Source organism: Miniopterus natalensis, chromosome 19, assembly GCF_054644295.1.
Source record: "Miniopterus natalensis isolate mMinNat1 chromosome 19, mMinNat1.hap1, whole genome shotgun sequence".
NCBI lineage: Eukaryota > Metazoa > Chordata > Mammalia > Chiroptera > Miniopteridae > Miniopterus > Miniopterus natalensis.
Window position 1 is genome coordinate 27,629,165 of NC_142099.1, and position 17,094 is coordinate 27,646,258.

The window sequence follows — 17,094 nt, forward strand, 5'->3', positions numbered from 1 at the left end:
TATAAAAAGCATTTCTGCTTCTGCCCCAGTGCAAAATGACAGGTGCACTCAGCTCAAAGACACGTCGCTTAGGGCATGGCATCCTTCTGCAGTGCTGCACAGCAGCAAAACTCATCCCAAACTCCTTCTGGTGGATCTGTGCGCTCCTTCGGCCCTAGGAGTCAGTGGCTTCTCCGAAGCAGGTCTGCGGGGCGCAGGGCTCCTGCGCTCTCTACGTGACCCCGTCTCGGCCTCCGTGTCTCTCGGCTTCCCTCTGGCTCTCCGCCTCCTTCCTCTCCCCCACCTCCCGCGGGTCCCCCCAGTTCCTAGGAGGCGTGCTGCCGGTTGGCGAGGGCCCGGCTGCAGACGACGCCTTCGTGCCGCTTGCTTTTCTCCAGCAGGGCCTGCGTCTGAAGGGCCTGGCGCTCCAGGGCGGCCCGCAGCGCGCCCTCGGCTGCCTGCTCGTCCCGCAGGCGGCTGGCGGCGGCGAAGGGGCCGCACACGGTCTCCACCAGGCCGAGCACCACGCCGAACAGGGCGAGCACGCCGCCCAGCACGTACACCTTCACCAGCCTCCGGCTGGGCTTCTGCGCGACCAGCTCCTTGACCAGAGGAATCAGCTCCTGCACGGTCTCCATCGCGGCTCTGCGCTCTCGGGGCGGGAGGGACCTGGCGGCGCGGAGCAGGAAAGGGGGCCGTTAGTCGTTGAAGGGTGGCCCCAGCTGCGCCAGCATCCCCCCGCAGCCCCGCGGGAAGCGTCCCCGCGCCCCGCCGCGCCCAGCCCCGGGGCTCACCTGGACCGGGCTGCGAGCTCCAAGGAGGCGGCGCGAGCTGGGGCAGTGGGCTCGTCCGTCGGTCCGGAGGGTCGCTGTTCTCCTTCTGGACAGCCGCGGCTCTTCCAGCTGGAGGCTCCGCAGCTGACACCCCGGCGGCGTCCCGCGGCCGCTTAAATCTTCCTCCTGGGCCCGCCTCCCCGGCTCGCCGTGCTAGCCCGGGAGGGGGGAGGGGCGAGGGGCGGGGCGGGGCAGCGACGGGGCGGGGCGGCCACGAGCTGTGCACGCCCGGGGCCCGTGAGCCGGGGGGCCCGGGGCCGCGGGGACCCGGAGGGGGAGACCGCGCCCGGGTGCAGGGTGGGGCTGGCCTGCACGCGGGAGGTCCTGCTCCAGGTGCGTGCAAGGGCGAGAGCCGGCCCGGGGGGTAACCAGTGCATTTGGGGCAGGACTCGCTCGTGGGTGGGCGCACAGCTGCCCTCGGCCCCGGGTAGGCTGAGAAGGACCCCTAATGAGGACATCGGGGGTCCTATCTAACAGAAAAACCACTGTATTATTATTATTATTCAGAAGGGTTGTCACCTTCCCACAGTTGGGGGGATCGTAGCGGGGAAGGCAAGGGGGAGGGATCCTGGTAAAGAACGGGTGAGCCCCCCGGGCTCTGCCTAAGGCTGTGAACACTGATACTGTTTCTTTCGGGCCTGACCGGTTTTATGTACAGGTGCTTGCATTGTGAGGGTCACCTGATAGATAACTGTTCATTGAGGGTATGCCATTGTGCACAGGTGTGTGTGTGTGAGTTTCTGTGCCTGCAGGTGTTTATGTATGTACTTCTGTGTATCAGGGAACTGCCTTTAACTCCAAGTCGCCCCTTTTCCCAACTGAGAAGTGAAGTTGGGGGCTGGGGGGAGGCGAAAATAGAAGAGGGGCTGTTGGTAGAAGTTAGTCTGCTGGCCTGGAATGTAAATATTTCATGCTGTCCTCAAAAATTATTTGCCACTTGCCTGGATCTGGGGGGTGCAACTCCACTGTGCCAGCTCAGCTTATCCTAGAAACAGCTGAGGGGCAGAAGGGTGAGAGCAGAGAGTCTGGGCGAGAAGTTAAAGAATGGAGAGGACTCTTGGAAGTGTGAGGACAGTAGGATTGATTGTGACTAGGATTAAACCTTATCCCTGTGTGCGTGTGTGTGGTGGGGGTCTGATTTAACTTTGGTTCTCCATATGCCAGAGTTAGCAAGTCTGGAAAAAGAGAACTGGGTAGGCCAAAGGGCTTTAAAATAGGAAAGGGAGAGGGCAGGGGGAGGAAGAGGGAAATCAAACTGGCCAGAAAATTGCAAAGGTCAGTGATGCAACCTTGCAACAGCCTGTCACAATCATTCAGGCTGAGCCCCCGGGGGAGGGGTAGGAGGAAGAGCTGTTTCAGGGATCAGACATTTGAGTGAAAATTTTAACAGCAATCTTTCTTTGAGGGTCTGAGGCAATTTCCCAGACAATTCAGTTTATAAAAGGGCAGCAATAACAACTACTTTTTGCCTTGGCTACTCATAGTTCAAGAAATAGGGTTGGTTTGTGCAGATTGGGGCAAGGTTGCCTAAATAGCTTACTTAACATTCTACATTTTTGTCTGTACATAAGCAGTCAAGGTGACAAGGGGCCAAGTAGGGATTATTTCTGGAAGATTGTATCCCCTGCTTATAATTCTTTCAGGCAGGAAAATTCCGTAACGAGGGACTAAGCAGAGATTAATATCGGTCTTGTCATTTTCTTTGAATCTTCCTTATAATTTTGGGAAAGTCTCTAATAACTGGCAGAAATGACTTGTAGGCTCTCCCAAGATCTGTGAGTGTTGCAGACTTTGTGGCTTTTGGGCGAACATATTACGTGCACCTTAATATCAGGGCTTTTCCCTGATTTCTGTTCTGAAGGTGAGTTAGCCCAGCTTTGAACCCAAAACTCCGAAATTAACATGTCAGTATTTCCGGTGTTTCTGTAACTCAGACTCAACCTGCGTGTCTTTCGAGGTCAGCAGACTGCAATTTATGTGGAGTTCCCCTTTCTTGTGATTTTCAGTGGTACAGCACATCACCACCTCAGGTGAGTTTCCCTCTTTCATAATCTGACTTTGATCCCCAGACCCCACCAGCTTGCTGGCCAGGGCTGGGCAGAGAGGGCAGGCAGCAAGTGGCATGGAGTGCAGTGGCCCGTGGAGCTGGTGTTCCTAATTTAGGTGTTAGCTGGGGCTGAGTGAGAGATGAAGGGAATTAGAAGGCTGAGGAATCCAGGATCACCCTCTAGCTAGGAAGGTCTGACACAGCCTCTCTGTCTGGGTGGGAAAAGAGAACGCAGCCTCTAGGGCAGGGGATTAGTTAGGGCTTGGGAAACTAAGCCCATGCTCTAAAGCACTGATGTCACTTTAGAGATGTAAAGCCTTGTGTTGCAACACACAGGTCAGGCACAGGTTATCGCTATGAAGGTCTGAGCAGCCTTGGTGACCAAGGGGCCCTCTTTGGCCGGGACAGAGGAGTTTCTCCCAGTTGCACGGCTTACAGTGCAGAGACTGGGACTGTTCTGAGCAGTCTGGAACAGCTGGTCACCCTACCCTGGAACAGCTGGTCACCCTACCCTTGAGTCTACCCCAATATTTATTTATTGACAGTTCTAGGAAGACAGAGACGACCAGTTTAAAATTGATCTTGCTTTCCAAATCCCTTTCTTCCAAACATGAAAGTACCCAGAGCTATGTGCAGAGGAAACAATTAAAAGGGGTAACATGTGGTCCAAGGGGTAAAGAGAATAGAGCTGTCCCTACAACTGTGCCTTGGAGATTGAAGGAACAAGGGACAGAGGTTTTTTTCGATGGTTGGTTGTGTATGAACCTCAGTTATTAGTAGTATTATTTTGTTAACCAGCCGATTGCTACCTACTGAAGTCACTACCCCCCCTGGGGTTCCATGAGGCTGTAGGGAGGAGACCATTGATAAAACTAGTTGTGTATCTTATACTCCAATGATTTTTGGTCCTTGAGTTAGTTTCACTCCACATAAATTTGTTTTGGAGAGAAGGTCTCTCATCCCTCAAATATTAATAGATGATTATTAAATCTACTTATCTAACCTTTATCTTCCTCTGGTCTTGAAGGTTAGCATTCTAGAGTCTAGACATCCCTGTGTGGTTATCCTGCTTCTACCACAAGCATGACACACTTAAAACAAGACTCCCACCTTCTCTCCACTCTTACAAACTAAGTCACCTTCTCAGTATCCTTATTTCTAGCAGTGGCATCACCATTTTACCTGTTCTCTGGGCTTGACATATGGTGGCGTTTTCTTGGAGAGGCCTCCCCTGACCAGTTCATCCCACCATCCTCTACCCAATGCCCTGCTTTATTTTTCTCAGTAGCACTTAGTACTGATTTTATATTGTTATAATTATTAGTTTGCTTTTTATATTGTCTTCCACATCCTTTGGAGAATGAGCTTCGTGAGGGCCTGGACTTTGTTTAGTTCTTCCCTGTGTCCCGAGGGCCCAGTATATTCCTTGGTACTAGTAGGTACTTAATGGGTAACTATGGGATTAATGAATGTCATCTCCACTGGACTGTGAAGCCTGGTGTGGGGGGAGCCACATTTGTAAGTTTGTATGCAGTAAGACATTTCATGGATGTTCAAAGAAGCATTCAGGACTTTTTTGGGGGGGAGGGGGCAGCCAGTTTTTTTGCTGTTCGTTTTCTCCTCTCTAATTCTGTCTCAAACACTACCAGCCAATAAATCTTCCTAAATCACATTTTTATTCTTAATTGCCTGTGTAAAGCCTGGGATGATTTCTCACCCACACGATGAATTCCTGGATTCTGCATGTTGAATCTGCTTGACCAAAATTCTTGGAATCCAGGACATCTATGATCTAATCTTCTCCACGCATCTAACTTTATCTCTCACTCGTCTCTGACCAGAACGCTTTGCTTCACAGACGGGTTGCTCACAGCCAAAGAAGTAACTCATTTGCATTGTTGCGTCTCACTTGGCTTATACTCTTCTTTTCACCTGAAATGCTGTTCCCTTCCTATTCCGTCTGCCTTCCTTCAGTTCATGTGCTCCAAGAAGCCACCTCGGCGGGTGCCAGCACACCCTGACCACTCCTTTCTGTGAATTTCAGCTGCCTCTGTGGCTTGTACTGCACAGGTCGGTGCTGTGTCGTGTCACACAGCTCTCCACTGTTTTCTGTGGGCTTGCCTTGTCTCTGCGGAAGACCAGATCCTTGCACCTTGCGTGGTGCTAACATATAATAGGGCCCAATCAATGCTAGTGGCACAGACCTGAAAGTCAGTACTGGGACAGAGTATGCAAAACGACCCGTTAAAACTCTCTTGGGAGGTTATTTTGGGCACAGTGGCTTGTCCTTGGGGTGATAATTGCTCAAGTCCTGGCAATTTGGCTTAGTTCCCTCCACTCTGGGCTCCTCACCTTTCACTTGCACTCCCAGCTTAGTGTCTGACGTGGCAACGATTGGCTCACTCTCGGCACCCCTCCAACCTGCTCCTGGGATGCCAGGGCCTTGTCAAATCCACTCTGAGGAATAGACCCTTCACAGAGAGGTTGCTTTTGTCCCTCATGGCTTCTGGCCACGTAGAACCACTAGCTGGCGGTGCCCATAGGATGTGCTGGGAGCCTTGGGCAGCCATGGGCACCCTGCTGCCCACATACCGCTCCTGAATGGCAGTACTGTACTTCACCCATTGCAGTCAGCACGGGGGACTTCTCCCAAGCGCAAATATTAGCTGGGCTTGAGAGTACAGGGATCTGGAGCCGAACAGACTTGGGCTCGTTTAAGCCTTGGCCCCTCTTCCCAGGGTCTGACCTTGGAAAAGTGACTTACCTTCTCCAGCCTCCATTTCCCTACCTGTAAAGTGAGAGTGATGACAGCACCGATTAGAGGGCGTGTGGCGAGGACTGAGTGAGCTAGAGCACTGTAAAGGGCTTAGTGGTCTGGCACAGGCGAAGCAATCAATACACGGTATTGATTCAGTTATTCTGCTTTTATTACTCACTTGTCTTTCCCTCCTGCTCCACGTCAGCAGTTCCCATGGTCTTTCACCCCAGCCCAGGACATTCACATTCCCTAGGTGACCTGTAGGCAGCAGTAAGGTCCAGAAGCGTTTGTTGAAGCTAGCCATGTATTCCACGCTGTGTTAATTATAGTTATAGAAAGCGGAATACAAAATTGTCCTTGCCCTGAGGTAGCTCATATTCTAGTAGAGGACACAGGCGTTAAATAAGTTACTACATTGTACTAGGATAGCACAGTAATGGAAATACTCCCAGGTAGACAAATAGAATGGGAAATATGTTGATTCAATGTGGGAAGGAGGTAGTCAGAGAAAGCCCAAGAGTGGAGGAGAACTGAACTGAGCAGCTTAAGGTATTAAAGGATGGGTCGTGTTCACTGGGTAACTGGGTAGAGTGGGGTTCAGGGTTGGGGAGGTTTGGAGTGAGAAAAGGCTGCATATGAAAAAGCGAGGGTGCATGAGAAAGCACTGCATGGTCCAGAAGTTAGGCAAGATTCGTGTTAGAGCATAAAGGGTAGGTTTTGGGAAATGGCAGGAGATGAAGCAACGGCAGGCAGGAGCCAGATATTGAAGAATTCTTACGATCAACTGCGCATGTCATACCCAGGAACTGTTGACCACTCCCTTCGCCTGGAAGCACATCCTCCTTGGCTTCCATGATATCGCAGCCTCCTAGTTTCCTTCCTACCCTGTTCTGGACACTCCTCAGTTCTTTTTCTCACTTTTGCTTTTTATACAACCTCTAAATGTCAGCATTTCTTAGGACTCAGTCCTGAGGCCTCTTTTCTTATTCCACATGCTTGCTTTAGGTGATTTAGTTTGCTCCCAAGGCTTCCATGACTGCCTCTAGGCAGATGACATACAAATCTGAGCTCTAGCTCTGTCTTCCCTGTCTGTGCTATATCTGCACTTGGGTATCTTGCAGGTATAAAACTTACCATGTCTAAAGCCAAATTCAACATTTATACCCCTTGAACTTGCACCACCATCTTTTTTAGTTTAGACTTCATAGTCTACCTAGTAGCTCAAGTCCTAAGCCGGGGAACCATCCTTTACTCCTGTCTCTGTCAATAAGCACCAAGACTTGTCATTCTACTTCTTAAGTATCTCCTGATTTTATTTGCTTTCTATAGCAATAAGGAACTGCATTATTCTGCAATTACATCGGCTTGAAAGAAGACCCCAAGATCCAGATGAGAACTCAGCTCGCCAGACAACTTGATATTATTAGCTTTATGAGACCCTGAGTCGCTGTGGTAGACATCTGGCTACAGAAGTGTGAGTTGATAAACACATTTTGTTTTAAGCTATTAAGTTTGTAGTAATTTGCTATGTAGCAATTGGAAACTAATACAAGCTGCATGCTAGGAGCTCCTGCTGGGTTGCCAGGAGAAAACCCGTTCAAAACTTGACAAAGACTAGGAAGACTAACCAGGATGGGAAGAACCTGGCTTGGATTCTATGGTCGACGGTCATGAGCACTTCCTTGCAGACGCCTTTTACTCCCTCTCCCTTCTCTGTTTCTTTCATATTTACCCAGAAAGACTTAACCATAGTTGGAGTCAGCTATCTGCTCTATATCAATCTAGACTCAAGCAGTTTATCATTGTTGGAGTAAATTACCCAATCAGGCTAACTGTAAATTTAAGACCACAAATCTCAAATGGGCAGTCTGCTATAATTTATTGTGTCTTCCAAGTCACTTATTTTTATTTCGCTCTAAAAAGACCTTTCCACAAACAGTCTGTATGGTTTTCTCCCCTGACATCTCATGATCTGGTGCAATAAAAAGAAGCAGACAGGAGCTACTTAATTTTCCAACCACCACATCTATCAGCTCTACCTTCTGTCATATCATCAGGGAGGAAGCATCTCTGGTTCTTTGTATATAGAGCTGCCCCTCCATCTGATCTTGACTCATCTACTTAAGGTCTTGGGAATCCATGAATAACTCAGGTTGCTTTTGGCTTCAAGTAAGCAAATCTAAGCCAAAATGGTTAAATAATAAGAAAGATATGTGATTTCACAAAACAGGGATTTCAGGATCAATTAATTCAGTAGTGTAACATTATCAAGAACCCATGTTCTTTCCATCTTTACAATCTTATATCTCCAGCATGGAAACTTGTTATAGTATAGCTCACATTATGGTTCCAAGATAGTTGTCACAGTTCCAGGCATTTCACTCAATATGACTACATCCAGTGAAAAGAGAGAGGATTTTCTTTCTCTTTTATTGCCAAAGAAACCTTGCCTAGAATCTCCCCAGAGACTTCCTTTCATTGGCCAGAACTGGGATGAATGCCCATCCCTAAGACTACTTATGAAGGAAAGGATTACCATCATGAGCTTAGACTGGTGGGCTCAGAGGTTGTCCCTGGGAACAGCAGCAGCAACATCATCTGAGAACTTGTGAGAAATGCAGATTCTTGAGCTCTACCCCGAACCTATTGAATCAAATTTTGTATGCAGGACTGGCTGTCTTTGCTGTGAAAAGCCCTTGAGGTAATTCTGGTGCATGCTGAAATTTGAGAACCAAAGGTTTAGGCTAATCTCTGAGCTGGGGAAAGGACAACTGCTCTGAATACTTGAAAAACACTGAGGATCTTTAGCAAGGAGGAAGGAGGGTATGGAATTTGGATAGGGAGTGAAGTCCCTGCCAGATCCCTCCCCTTTCCTGAATAATTAATTATTTTCTCCTTTATTATAGTAGTCCATCAGCATACAAACATACTCTAATATCCTAAAAAGTCTAGTCCATGACCTCAAGTCACTATCTGGCTGTTGTGTGATTCTTTGCCCCTCTTCTTACCTAAAACTATTTATCAGTTGTCGACAATCACTGTATCAGTTTCTTCATGAACCTTTCGCTCTTTTACCCACTGCCACATGGTTTTCACTCCCACCACCCCACCAAAATCTAATAGGCTGCAGGCTGTTTATTGAATGAACTGAATATTAGCATTCAACAGATATAACCATATCTTCTTTCTAGAAACTTTTTTTTTTTTTTTTTACTCATTGCTTTAGGGACACTGAACTCTCCTGTTTTCATCCTACCCTATTAGTTTCTTCTGCCTAGGTCACCTTTATTACATCTAACTCTCTTTCAATCAGTAGTTCTCAATCTTGAATGCATATTAGAATCATTGGGGAGCTTTCTAAATCTCTGAAAGCCAAGTGACACTAGCATAGTTAAATCAGAAATCCCTCTAAGTAGGATGCTTAGACATCAGTAATACTGTAAACTCTAAAGTGAATCCAATGTGCAGCCAAGGTTGAGGATCACTGCCCTTGATGTTGAGGTACCCCAGGGTCCTGCCATGGTCCCTCTCCTCTGCCTACATTATTTCCCTTGGTCAGTGGTTCTCAGCCCTGCTTTACTTTAGAGTCATCCTGGAAGCTTTTATAAATGCCTGGGAGTTCCCCGAGATGAATCGACTGAATCCCTGGGGTGATTCTAATGTGTATCCAGAAATGTGAACTGCTTCCTAGATGATTTCCTACCGTTCCATGGTGCTGTCCTATAGAAGTTTCAGCAATGATAAAAATGTTCTATATCTGTGCTGTGCAATGTGGCAGTCACTAGCTGCGTGTGCCCATTGAACACTTGAAATGTGGCTAAAGTGACTGATAAACTGAATTTATAATTTACTTTTAATCTAAATTTAAATTAAATGTCCCCCATAAATGTGGCTAGTGGCTACCATGTTAGACAGCACAGTTCTATACAATAATGACTTTGAAATTTGTTTCTCTCTCATGAGCTCCAGGCTTATGTATTAAGCTGTCTAATAGGTAGCTCTTCTTGGATATCTAATGGGTGTCTTTAACTTAATACATGCAAAATGAAATTCTTGATTTTTTTCCTTTAAAAAAAAATTCTTGTTCCTCTCTTAGTCTTCCCCATCTTGGTAAATGGCATCACTTCCCATCTAATTCCTAAAGTCCTAAACATGGAGACCGTCTTTTATTCCTTTCTTTTCTTCATCTTTTCAGCCATAATTTGACTTTATCAGTTTCTCTCCATTTCCACTGCCTCCAACATGGGCCATGCCACCATTATGGCTCACATGGAATGGTCAAAGCTAAAAGCCCCTTGATGCTTTCTTTCTAAGACCGTGGTATGTATTAATTTATTAATCTTATGGACAACTCTACAAGGTAGGCAAACTCTTATTCCTGTTTTCAGATAGGAAAACAGGAATGGAAAGCTTAAGAAATGCATCTTAAATCACACAGCTAGTCAGTGGCTGAGACAGGATTCAAAACTAGACAATCTGATTCCAGGGTCCATATTCTTTGCCATTCACTTTTCTGTCTATCTGACTGATTACAAGGCCCCATGTCAGTGGTTCTTCATCCTGGCTGCATGTTGGAATCACCTGAGGAACTTTGAAAAATAGCAATTCCTACACTCCCACCCCAGACCAGTTCAATCTCTTGGGATGAGGCCTGGGCATCAGAAATTATAAAAAACAATTCCAGGGAATTCTCCTACATAACCGGCGTTGAGCATTACTCTCAGCAACCTGGTGAAGGCTTAGAGCTAAGGAGGTAGATGTCAGCAGGAACATGCTATGGTGCTGGATCTGCGGGCAGTGTACGCTAATATTTAGTTTTAGGTTGTAATTTCCCCGTGTCATCTCCAAATTTTCAGCAACATTTCTTAAACTCAACAGCTATGTGTTTTGCTTTTTGGAGAAGGACCGTGTGTTCATTTGGGGACCAAAATAGGCTGGAGAGGTCAAAAGTCAGAAGGGTCACCGAGCTGGTGTGCTCAGTGGTTGAGTGTCAGCCCATGAACCTGAAGACTGAGGTTCCATTCCCTGCCAGGGCACATGCCCAGTAGGGGGCATGCAGGAGGCAGCTGATTGATGACTCTCTCTCATCATTGATGTTTTGATCTCTCTCTCCCTCTTCCTTCCTCTCTCTGAAGTCAATGAAAAAAAAACACACATATTTAAAAAAAAAAGTCAGAAGGGTCTGCTGAGACTTGATGAGGAAAACTGGAAGAAAAGCCCAGGCTCTGAGGAGCAGGCAGAAGCTGGGAGCGGAGGGGTATCAATATGCAGACTGATTTGCTGGGAGGATTCAGAGCTGAGCTCAGGTCCCCTGGACAACTGGAGGGATAACAGGACCCCATTGATCCCCAGTCAATGGGGATTCAGAGCTGAGCTCAGGTCCCCTGGACAACTGGAGGGATAACAGGACCCCGTTGATCCCCAGTCAATGGCCTTAGAGAAAAAAATATTCCTAGACCCCGTCTAGTTGTGGGAAGGGGTTTCTTAGTGTACCAGGATTGACACTCATTGGCCAAAGGTTGGGATGGGCCTAAAACTACTAGTGGGACACAGCATCTTTGGAAGCACAGGGACAGGCAGGGACTGACCCACGTTTTGCTACTGATTCCCTGGGAGTGACAAAGAATCCTTAAAATATGTTTAGAGCCCGGCCGGGTGTGGCTCAGCAGTTGAGCATCGAGCTAGGATCCAGGAGATCATGGTTCGATTCCTGGTCAGGATACAGTGGGAGGCAGCCGATCGATTACTCTCTCTTTCATCATTGATGTTTCTTTCTCTCTCTCTCCTTCTCCTTTCCTCTCTCGGAAATCAATAAAGATATATATTTAAAAAAAAAACATGTTTAGAAATTCTTGGTTCCTAAGACACTCTCCATTTGTGCCCTCCTGTCCCCTGGACCCACATTTATCCCTTTTATCACCTCCCAAGCTTCTGAAAGCTGCGTGTTGAGCTCCTTGAGGCCCTGGATCTATGGCTTAACCCCAGGAAGTATTTCAGTTCCAAATACTAAAAGTATTGCCCGTTTGATTCCTGGCCTTTGTATCTCCAAGTCCCAGCCATGGTGGATGGAACAGGAAGCACAGCCTTGGAAGTCAGCTGATCAGTGGATCAGTTTTTCATGAATTTTCTCAGGTTTCAATTCTTAAGGGGAAAACATTTCATTTTCTGGATGATTTTCTCTCTATGTTGTCTTGGGAGGGAGTCATGGGGTCATATTCATGGCATTATATTCTTGAAATACTTTTTGTGAGGGTTTCCCTTGCCCTAAGGATCCATACTAATAAACCAGCATTTATTTATTGAGCAACTACTCTGTGCAAACACTGGGTTATGCACTTCATTAGGAGATACAAAGAGTGGACAAGAGTTGTCCCTGTCCTCAAGGGGCTTGCAATCCAGGTTTGGCGAAAAATCACAAAATAACTAAAAGTTGCAAAACTTTTAAGTCAATTTGAGATAGAAGGGATTTACAAAACAGAACAGAACTGATTGCTAATTGAATTGTATCGGTAAGGTCTGCTGCTTGAGTTTAGGAAGAACTGACAGAGACTAGCAGAGAAGCCATCTCTGACCCAGGAATCTGAAGTAAGTTTGGATTTAGGATTTAGCCAAGGACACAGGTGGCGGAGAGGGCAGTGCAGACGTCGAGCCAGATGACTCAAGCCCAAGTGTGGTCAAGGGAACAGCACAGCTGGGTCAGAGCACTTGAGTGAAGGAGGCTATGTTAGTTGGGGTCCGAAATGCAGCTTTTTTTTTCAGCAGGACCCTGCATGCCTGGCTGTGGACTCTGGATTTTAATCTGGAGGTAGTGGAGTGTGTACAGGTCAAAGTGCATTCTGCATCCAGTATAGCAAATGGAGCAGTAGGCTAAAGCTAACGAGACAGTATGTAATAGGTAAAAGTGCAAGGGCATGTGTGCTTCTACGTGTGTGTCTGTGTGCGGATGTGCGTGTGCATGCCTTCCTTAACAGTAGCCCCAATTCAAGATGGGGCACCCTGTTTTAACAGTATTTGACTTGAAAAAGACAGAGGTGTTAATGTATCTGTAAACTCGGTATGGGTCCATGGTGTGACTTGGCTGGGAAAAGTTTCCTGTCATCAGTCCACAGCAGCAGGAGTAGAGTCTCTAGAACAAAAGTCCTCTTGGCTACTACTTTCCCCCCCAAGTCCACGAAGGGGACTGCTTTCCTACGATGGGCCAGCTTTCATACTGGAGCTCCCGAGTTCTTTCCTGCGGGAGAGTCTCATTCTCCTGGGCTGTTTCCATCCAGGTTTTTCTTGGACTCAGAGCCAGCTTCCCCTTCTCAGATCAGTGTGTATCTTCATGCAAAGCTTACGGAGCCATTTGGGGTGACACTTTCAAAAGTTGTCTGGGAGATAAAAGTATCAATGGTCAACCAGGTGACCAAGCATTCTTCTGGGACTGAAGGGTGTCCTGGGACGTGGAACTTTCAGATCTTAAACGAAGAGAGTCCCGGACAACTAGAATGGCTGGTCACCCTGCAACATACTGGAATCATCTCCTTGAAGATTTGCTCCTACCCGCGGCGGTGTTTCCCTTAGAGACTGAATGGCATGCAGGTCTCACAGATATGTACCCTCTGGGTGTAACCTACAGAGATCTCATTGTCTGTTTCTAAAGTTTTCCAGCAGGCACTCTTAGGATGTTTTAGGTTTTGCAGATCTAAACCATTCACCACGATCCCAGAAAAAGAAAGTGCCTTTCTCTACAGCCCTCAGACTTGCTGGACACCTGCCCGAGCTAAGTAAGAAACCTGCTGTCCAGACTAGCTTTGACTCCTATCTTAATCAGGTGTTGACTCTGGTTTGACTAACTCTTGAAGCCATAAAACTGTCACACTTATGCTTGAAGCCAGGTTGCTCCTTTGTTCCTATCCCCACCCTCTGTCCTTCTCTGTCCAGAAAGGCCAGAAGCATCACCCTTATTGGGGAGCTCAGCTCAGTTTGCCCCCTGAGTTTCCTGGTTTTCCTTCTGGTCCAGGTCATGGCTCCTGGGGGACTTGCAGCCCTTACAGAGTAGAGTGGAATAAACAAAGCAGATTCTCTGGTTGGGACCTGGATCCCCTGGAGGGAGCAGGAGGGGAGCAGCCCAGCTACTCACTGCCCAGTGAGTGAGCGATAAAACAGCTGCATGAGACTGATATTTGCTTTTTGTTACGAACTGCTGATCATAGCCCCAGACACCTTTGTGTGATGCACACATGGGGACAAACACCCATTAGAGAGCAGCACCTTGCCAGGCACTTAGCTGAGAGTTATACACCCTTGTTTCCTTTCATCTTTACAAGGACCCCTGAGGAAGATTGTTAACTGTTCCCATTGGAGGCAAGTCTCTTTGCTTGTCCAAAGTCACAGCTGGTGAGTGCAAAACCAGACTAGAACCTTAACCTTTCTCACTCTAAAGTCCAGGCTTTTAAGTGCTGTGCTAAACCACCCGTCCCTGAGAACAGCATCCTAGAGCTGGAGGAGGCTTCAGGGGAACTTGGAAAGCATATTGAATGCCCCTGGCCCTCTGCAAGCCAATTAAATCCCTGGGTGGGGCCTGGCCTATGGATCTGATCTTGTAAGTTCTGTAAGTAATTCTGAGGGGCAGCCTGGGCTGAGAACCAGGACAATCCAACACCTGTATTTATGAATGATGAGACTGAGGCCGAGGGGGCTTGCCCATGTTTATGCTTCTACTGAATAGCAGAGTTGAAGCTAGGTCTCAGATTTTTCAAGTTCAAACGCAGACCCCACGTGACCATGGGCACTGCAGGGACGTGCTGATCAAAGGTCACAGAGGTTGGACTTAGGTCCCGAGAATCTAATTCCCAGAGGGCCCAGGCTGGGCAGTAGAGGTGTTTGGGGGTGGAGGACGGGGTGTGGCCATGAGCTGGCTGGTCTGCCAGAGGAAGGTAGGGCAGTGGGTAGGGCGGTGATGGGAGCAGAAATGCCAAGGTACTCCTCCCCCTTCTCTGGGAGGCCAGCCAGCCAAGAGCCAGCATTTGACACCACCAGGTTGCAGCTGCACCGGGCTGTACCTCTTGGGAGGGAAGGGGTGGGACATTTGGGGGTGTACTCTGGGAGGTAGAACAGAGGGAACTGAGGCCTCCCCAAGGTGACCCAAGAGCCTGCCCTCAGGGGAGGGGACCTCCCTTCCCGGGTGAGGAGGAAGTTGTGTCATGGCGTCATCACGCCCTTTGTGTGATCTTGTCAGCTCACCGTGATGTTTGTCCGGTCACGTCCTCTGAATTCTCACTCCTTCTAGATGCTAGCTTCCTCACTCAGAGCAGCTTCCTATGGGTGTGACGGGGAACCCCTGCTGGTATGTACCAGAGCTTCAGGGCTGAGGGATCTGGAGGCCAGCGCCTTCTCCACCTGTGCCCACACAAGAGAGGCCGTCAATATGGAAAACAAAGAAAATATAGTCTCTGTTCTAGATGTTTCTGCAATGTCTCCCCAGGAGCCCTCTGTCAACATCAGTGCTCCAAGAGTTGGAGCAAGGCTCAAAGAGACATTTTAATTAATTTATTTATTTTTAAAAATATGTTTTTTATTGGTTTCAGAGAGTGGAAGGGAGAGGGAGAGAGAGATAGAAACATCAATGATGAGAGTCATTGATCAGCTGCCTCCTGCACACCCCCTGCTGGGGATGAAGCCCTGGAATTGGAATCGAACCGTGATCTCCTGGTTCATGGGTCAATGCTCAACCACTGAGCCACTCCAGCTGGGCTCAAAGATAAATTTTTAGATATTGGGTCTTGATTAGGTTTGAGAAACATGAAGTTTAGAGTCTAGTGGACTCTGGTCAAGGATTCCCAAGGGTGGAGTCAGGGAGTTTAGGTGACATTAGGCTTTAAATTACAGCTAAGAATATGAGTGCTAGAGCAAACTGGTCTGGGCTCAAATGACCACTTACTGGCTGGGACCAAGTTATTGAAAATGTGCCTCATTTTCTCCATCTGTAAAGGAAGGATAACTGAGTGTCAGCCTCCACAGAGATAGAGTGGGTATTAAATGAGTTAATATATACAGAGGGCTCAGCACAGTGTCTGGCATGCCGCAGGCACTCAGTGAAATGTTAGCTGTAGTTAATTTAGGCTGCCTGTCTGATTTCTCCCAGATCTCAGGCCTGAGGCCAATGTGCATGGTTGTCTGTTGGGCAGACATGCAGGCTGGGGAGGTGGGAGTGGGGGTAGAGAGAAGGGCATGGAATAGACTCACCCCATGACAGGCAGCCCAGGCTCCTCCTCTGCTTACTGTGGCCTCTGCCTGAAGCTGGTTCCTGTCTGCTCAGTAACATAGCAGCCCCACTTTTTCTCTTTGTTTCTATCTTTGTTTCACAGACGAGTGACTGGCTGTCTGGGCACTTGAGGAGCTGTGCTGGAGCAGAGGGCCACGCCAGCTTGAGTCACGTGGCAAATGCCAGGGCCACTCCTGGAGCCCACCCTGTCCCACAGACAAGGACTCAGCCATGACTCACTGTATCCAGGTGATGCCTGAGCCTTAGTCACCCCGCACCCCTTCCTCCAACACCTGAACATCAGCATTCACAGCCTGGACCAGGCTCTCTTACCCTTCCTAAGCTCTTTTCTCCGTTCCTTCCTCCACCCTCCTTCCCATGCTCCTTATTCTTTGACGTCCCATTGATCAGATCTTGACTGATCTCGCTGGCAATTTGGACGGTTTAAGTCTCACATATGGATAATGGAGACAGTAGCTTCCAATGCCACTCCCGCCCCTGTCAGAGACACTGCCAGGAACCACTGATGAACAGGCAGAGAAGGAGTCTGCCTACAGTAACATGGGGACATTTCTGCAGCCTGAGGGGAGTTGTCTCAAAGGAGGCCTCCCGACCCCACAGCTGGCTGATGTATGAATTACTACTATTAGCCATCCATTCTGGTGACCAAATGTCCAGATGTGCCCTCTGAGAGTGTAACTACACCTACAAGGGCATGGAGACTATGAACCTATATCAGTGATTTACTCTCCAGTGTGAGTCCATTCATTCCACAAATACTGAGCACCTAACATGAGCCAGGCACTGTTCCTAGGCAGTTGGAAAATAGTAGTGAGCAAAATGGACAAAAATCTCAGCCTTCTTGGACATTGCATTCTGGTGGAGGGGGACAGAAAGTGAACATGATAAACAGGTAAGTTATGTAGTTAGTTAGAAGGAGGTAAGAGTTGAAAACACACACACATACACACACACACACACAAATCCCAACCAACCAATAATGTAGGGTAGGTGGGTTGGGAGTGCTAGGGTAGGGGAGAGGGATGGAGCAGGGAGCTTGGTTGTCATTTTATTATATTATATTTTAGTTTTCAATGACAGTTGACATTTAATATTATATCAGTTTCAGGGGTATAAGTAGTTAGACATTTATAAAACTTACAAAGTGATAAGTCTGGTACCACCTGACTTGGTTGTCATTTTATTTATTTATTTATTTTTATTTTTATTT

General features: G+C 47.8%; 1 protein-coding gene and 1 long non-coding RNA gene across 2 annotated transcripts; one reads left to right on the forward strand and one right to left on the reverse strand.

Moving 5' to 3' along the window:
* Nucleotides 1-305: 305 nt before the first annotated feature.
* Nucleotides 306-790, reverse strand: G0S2 (G0/G1 switch 2). Its single transcript, XM_016207467.2, has 2 exons — nucleotides 774-790; nucleotides 306-648 (listed from the first exon to the last, which is right to left on the reverse strand). The coding sequence occupies exon 2, from the start codon at nucleotides 615-617 to the stop codon at nucleotides 306-308; it is 312 nt and encodes a 103-aa protein (XP_016062953.2). The 5' UTR covers nucleotides 618-648; nucleotides 774-790.
* Nucleotides 791-1,082: 292 nt separating this feature from the next.
* On the forward strand, nucleotides 1,083-16,104 carry LOC107532932 (uncharacterized). The gene is made up of 4 exons (XR_001602797.2): nucleotides 1,083-1,145; nucleotides 6,947-7,091; nucleotides 13,927-13,996; nucleotides 15,967-16,104. It is a non-coding gene; the product is annotated as an uncharacterized LOC107532932 (long non-coding RNA).
* The last annotated feature ends 990 nt before the right edge of the window (nucleotides 16,105-17,094 follow it).

Coding starts and splice junctions, on each gene's coding strand:
- G0S2 (XM_016207467.2), bottom strand. CDS start 617: ATGGAGACCGTGCAGGAGCTGATTCCTCTGGTCAAGGAGCTGGTCGCG.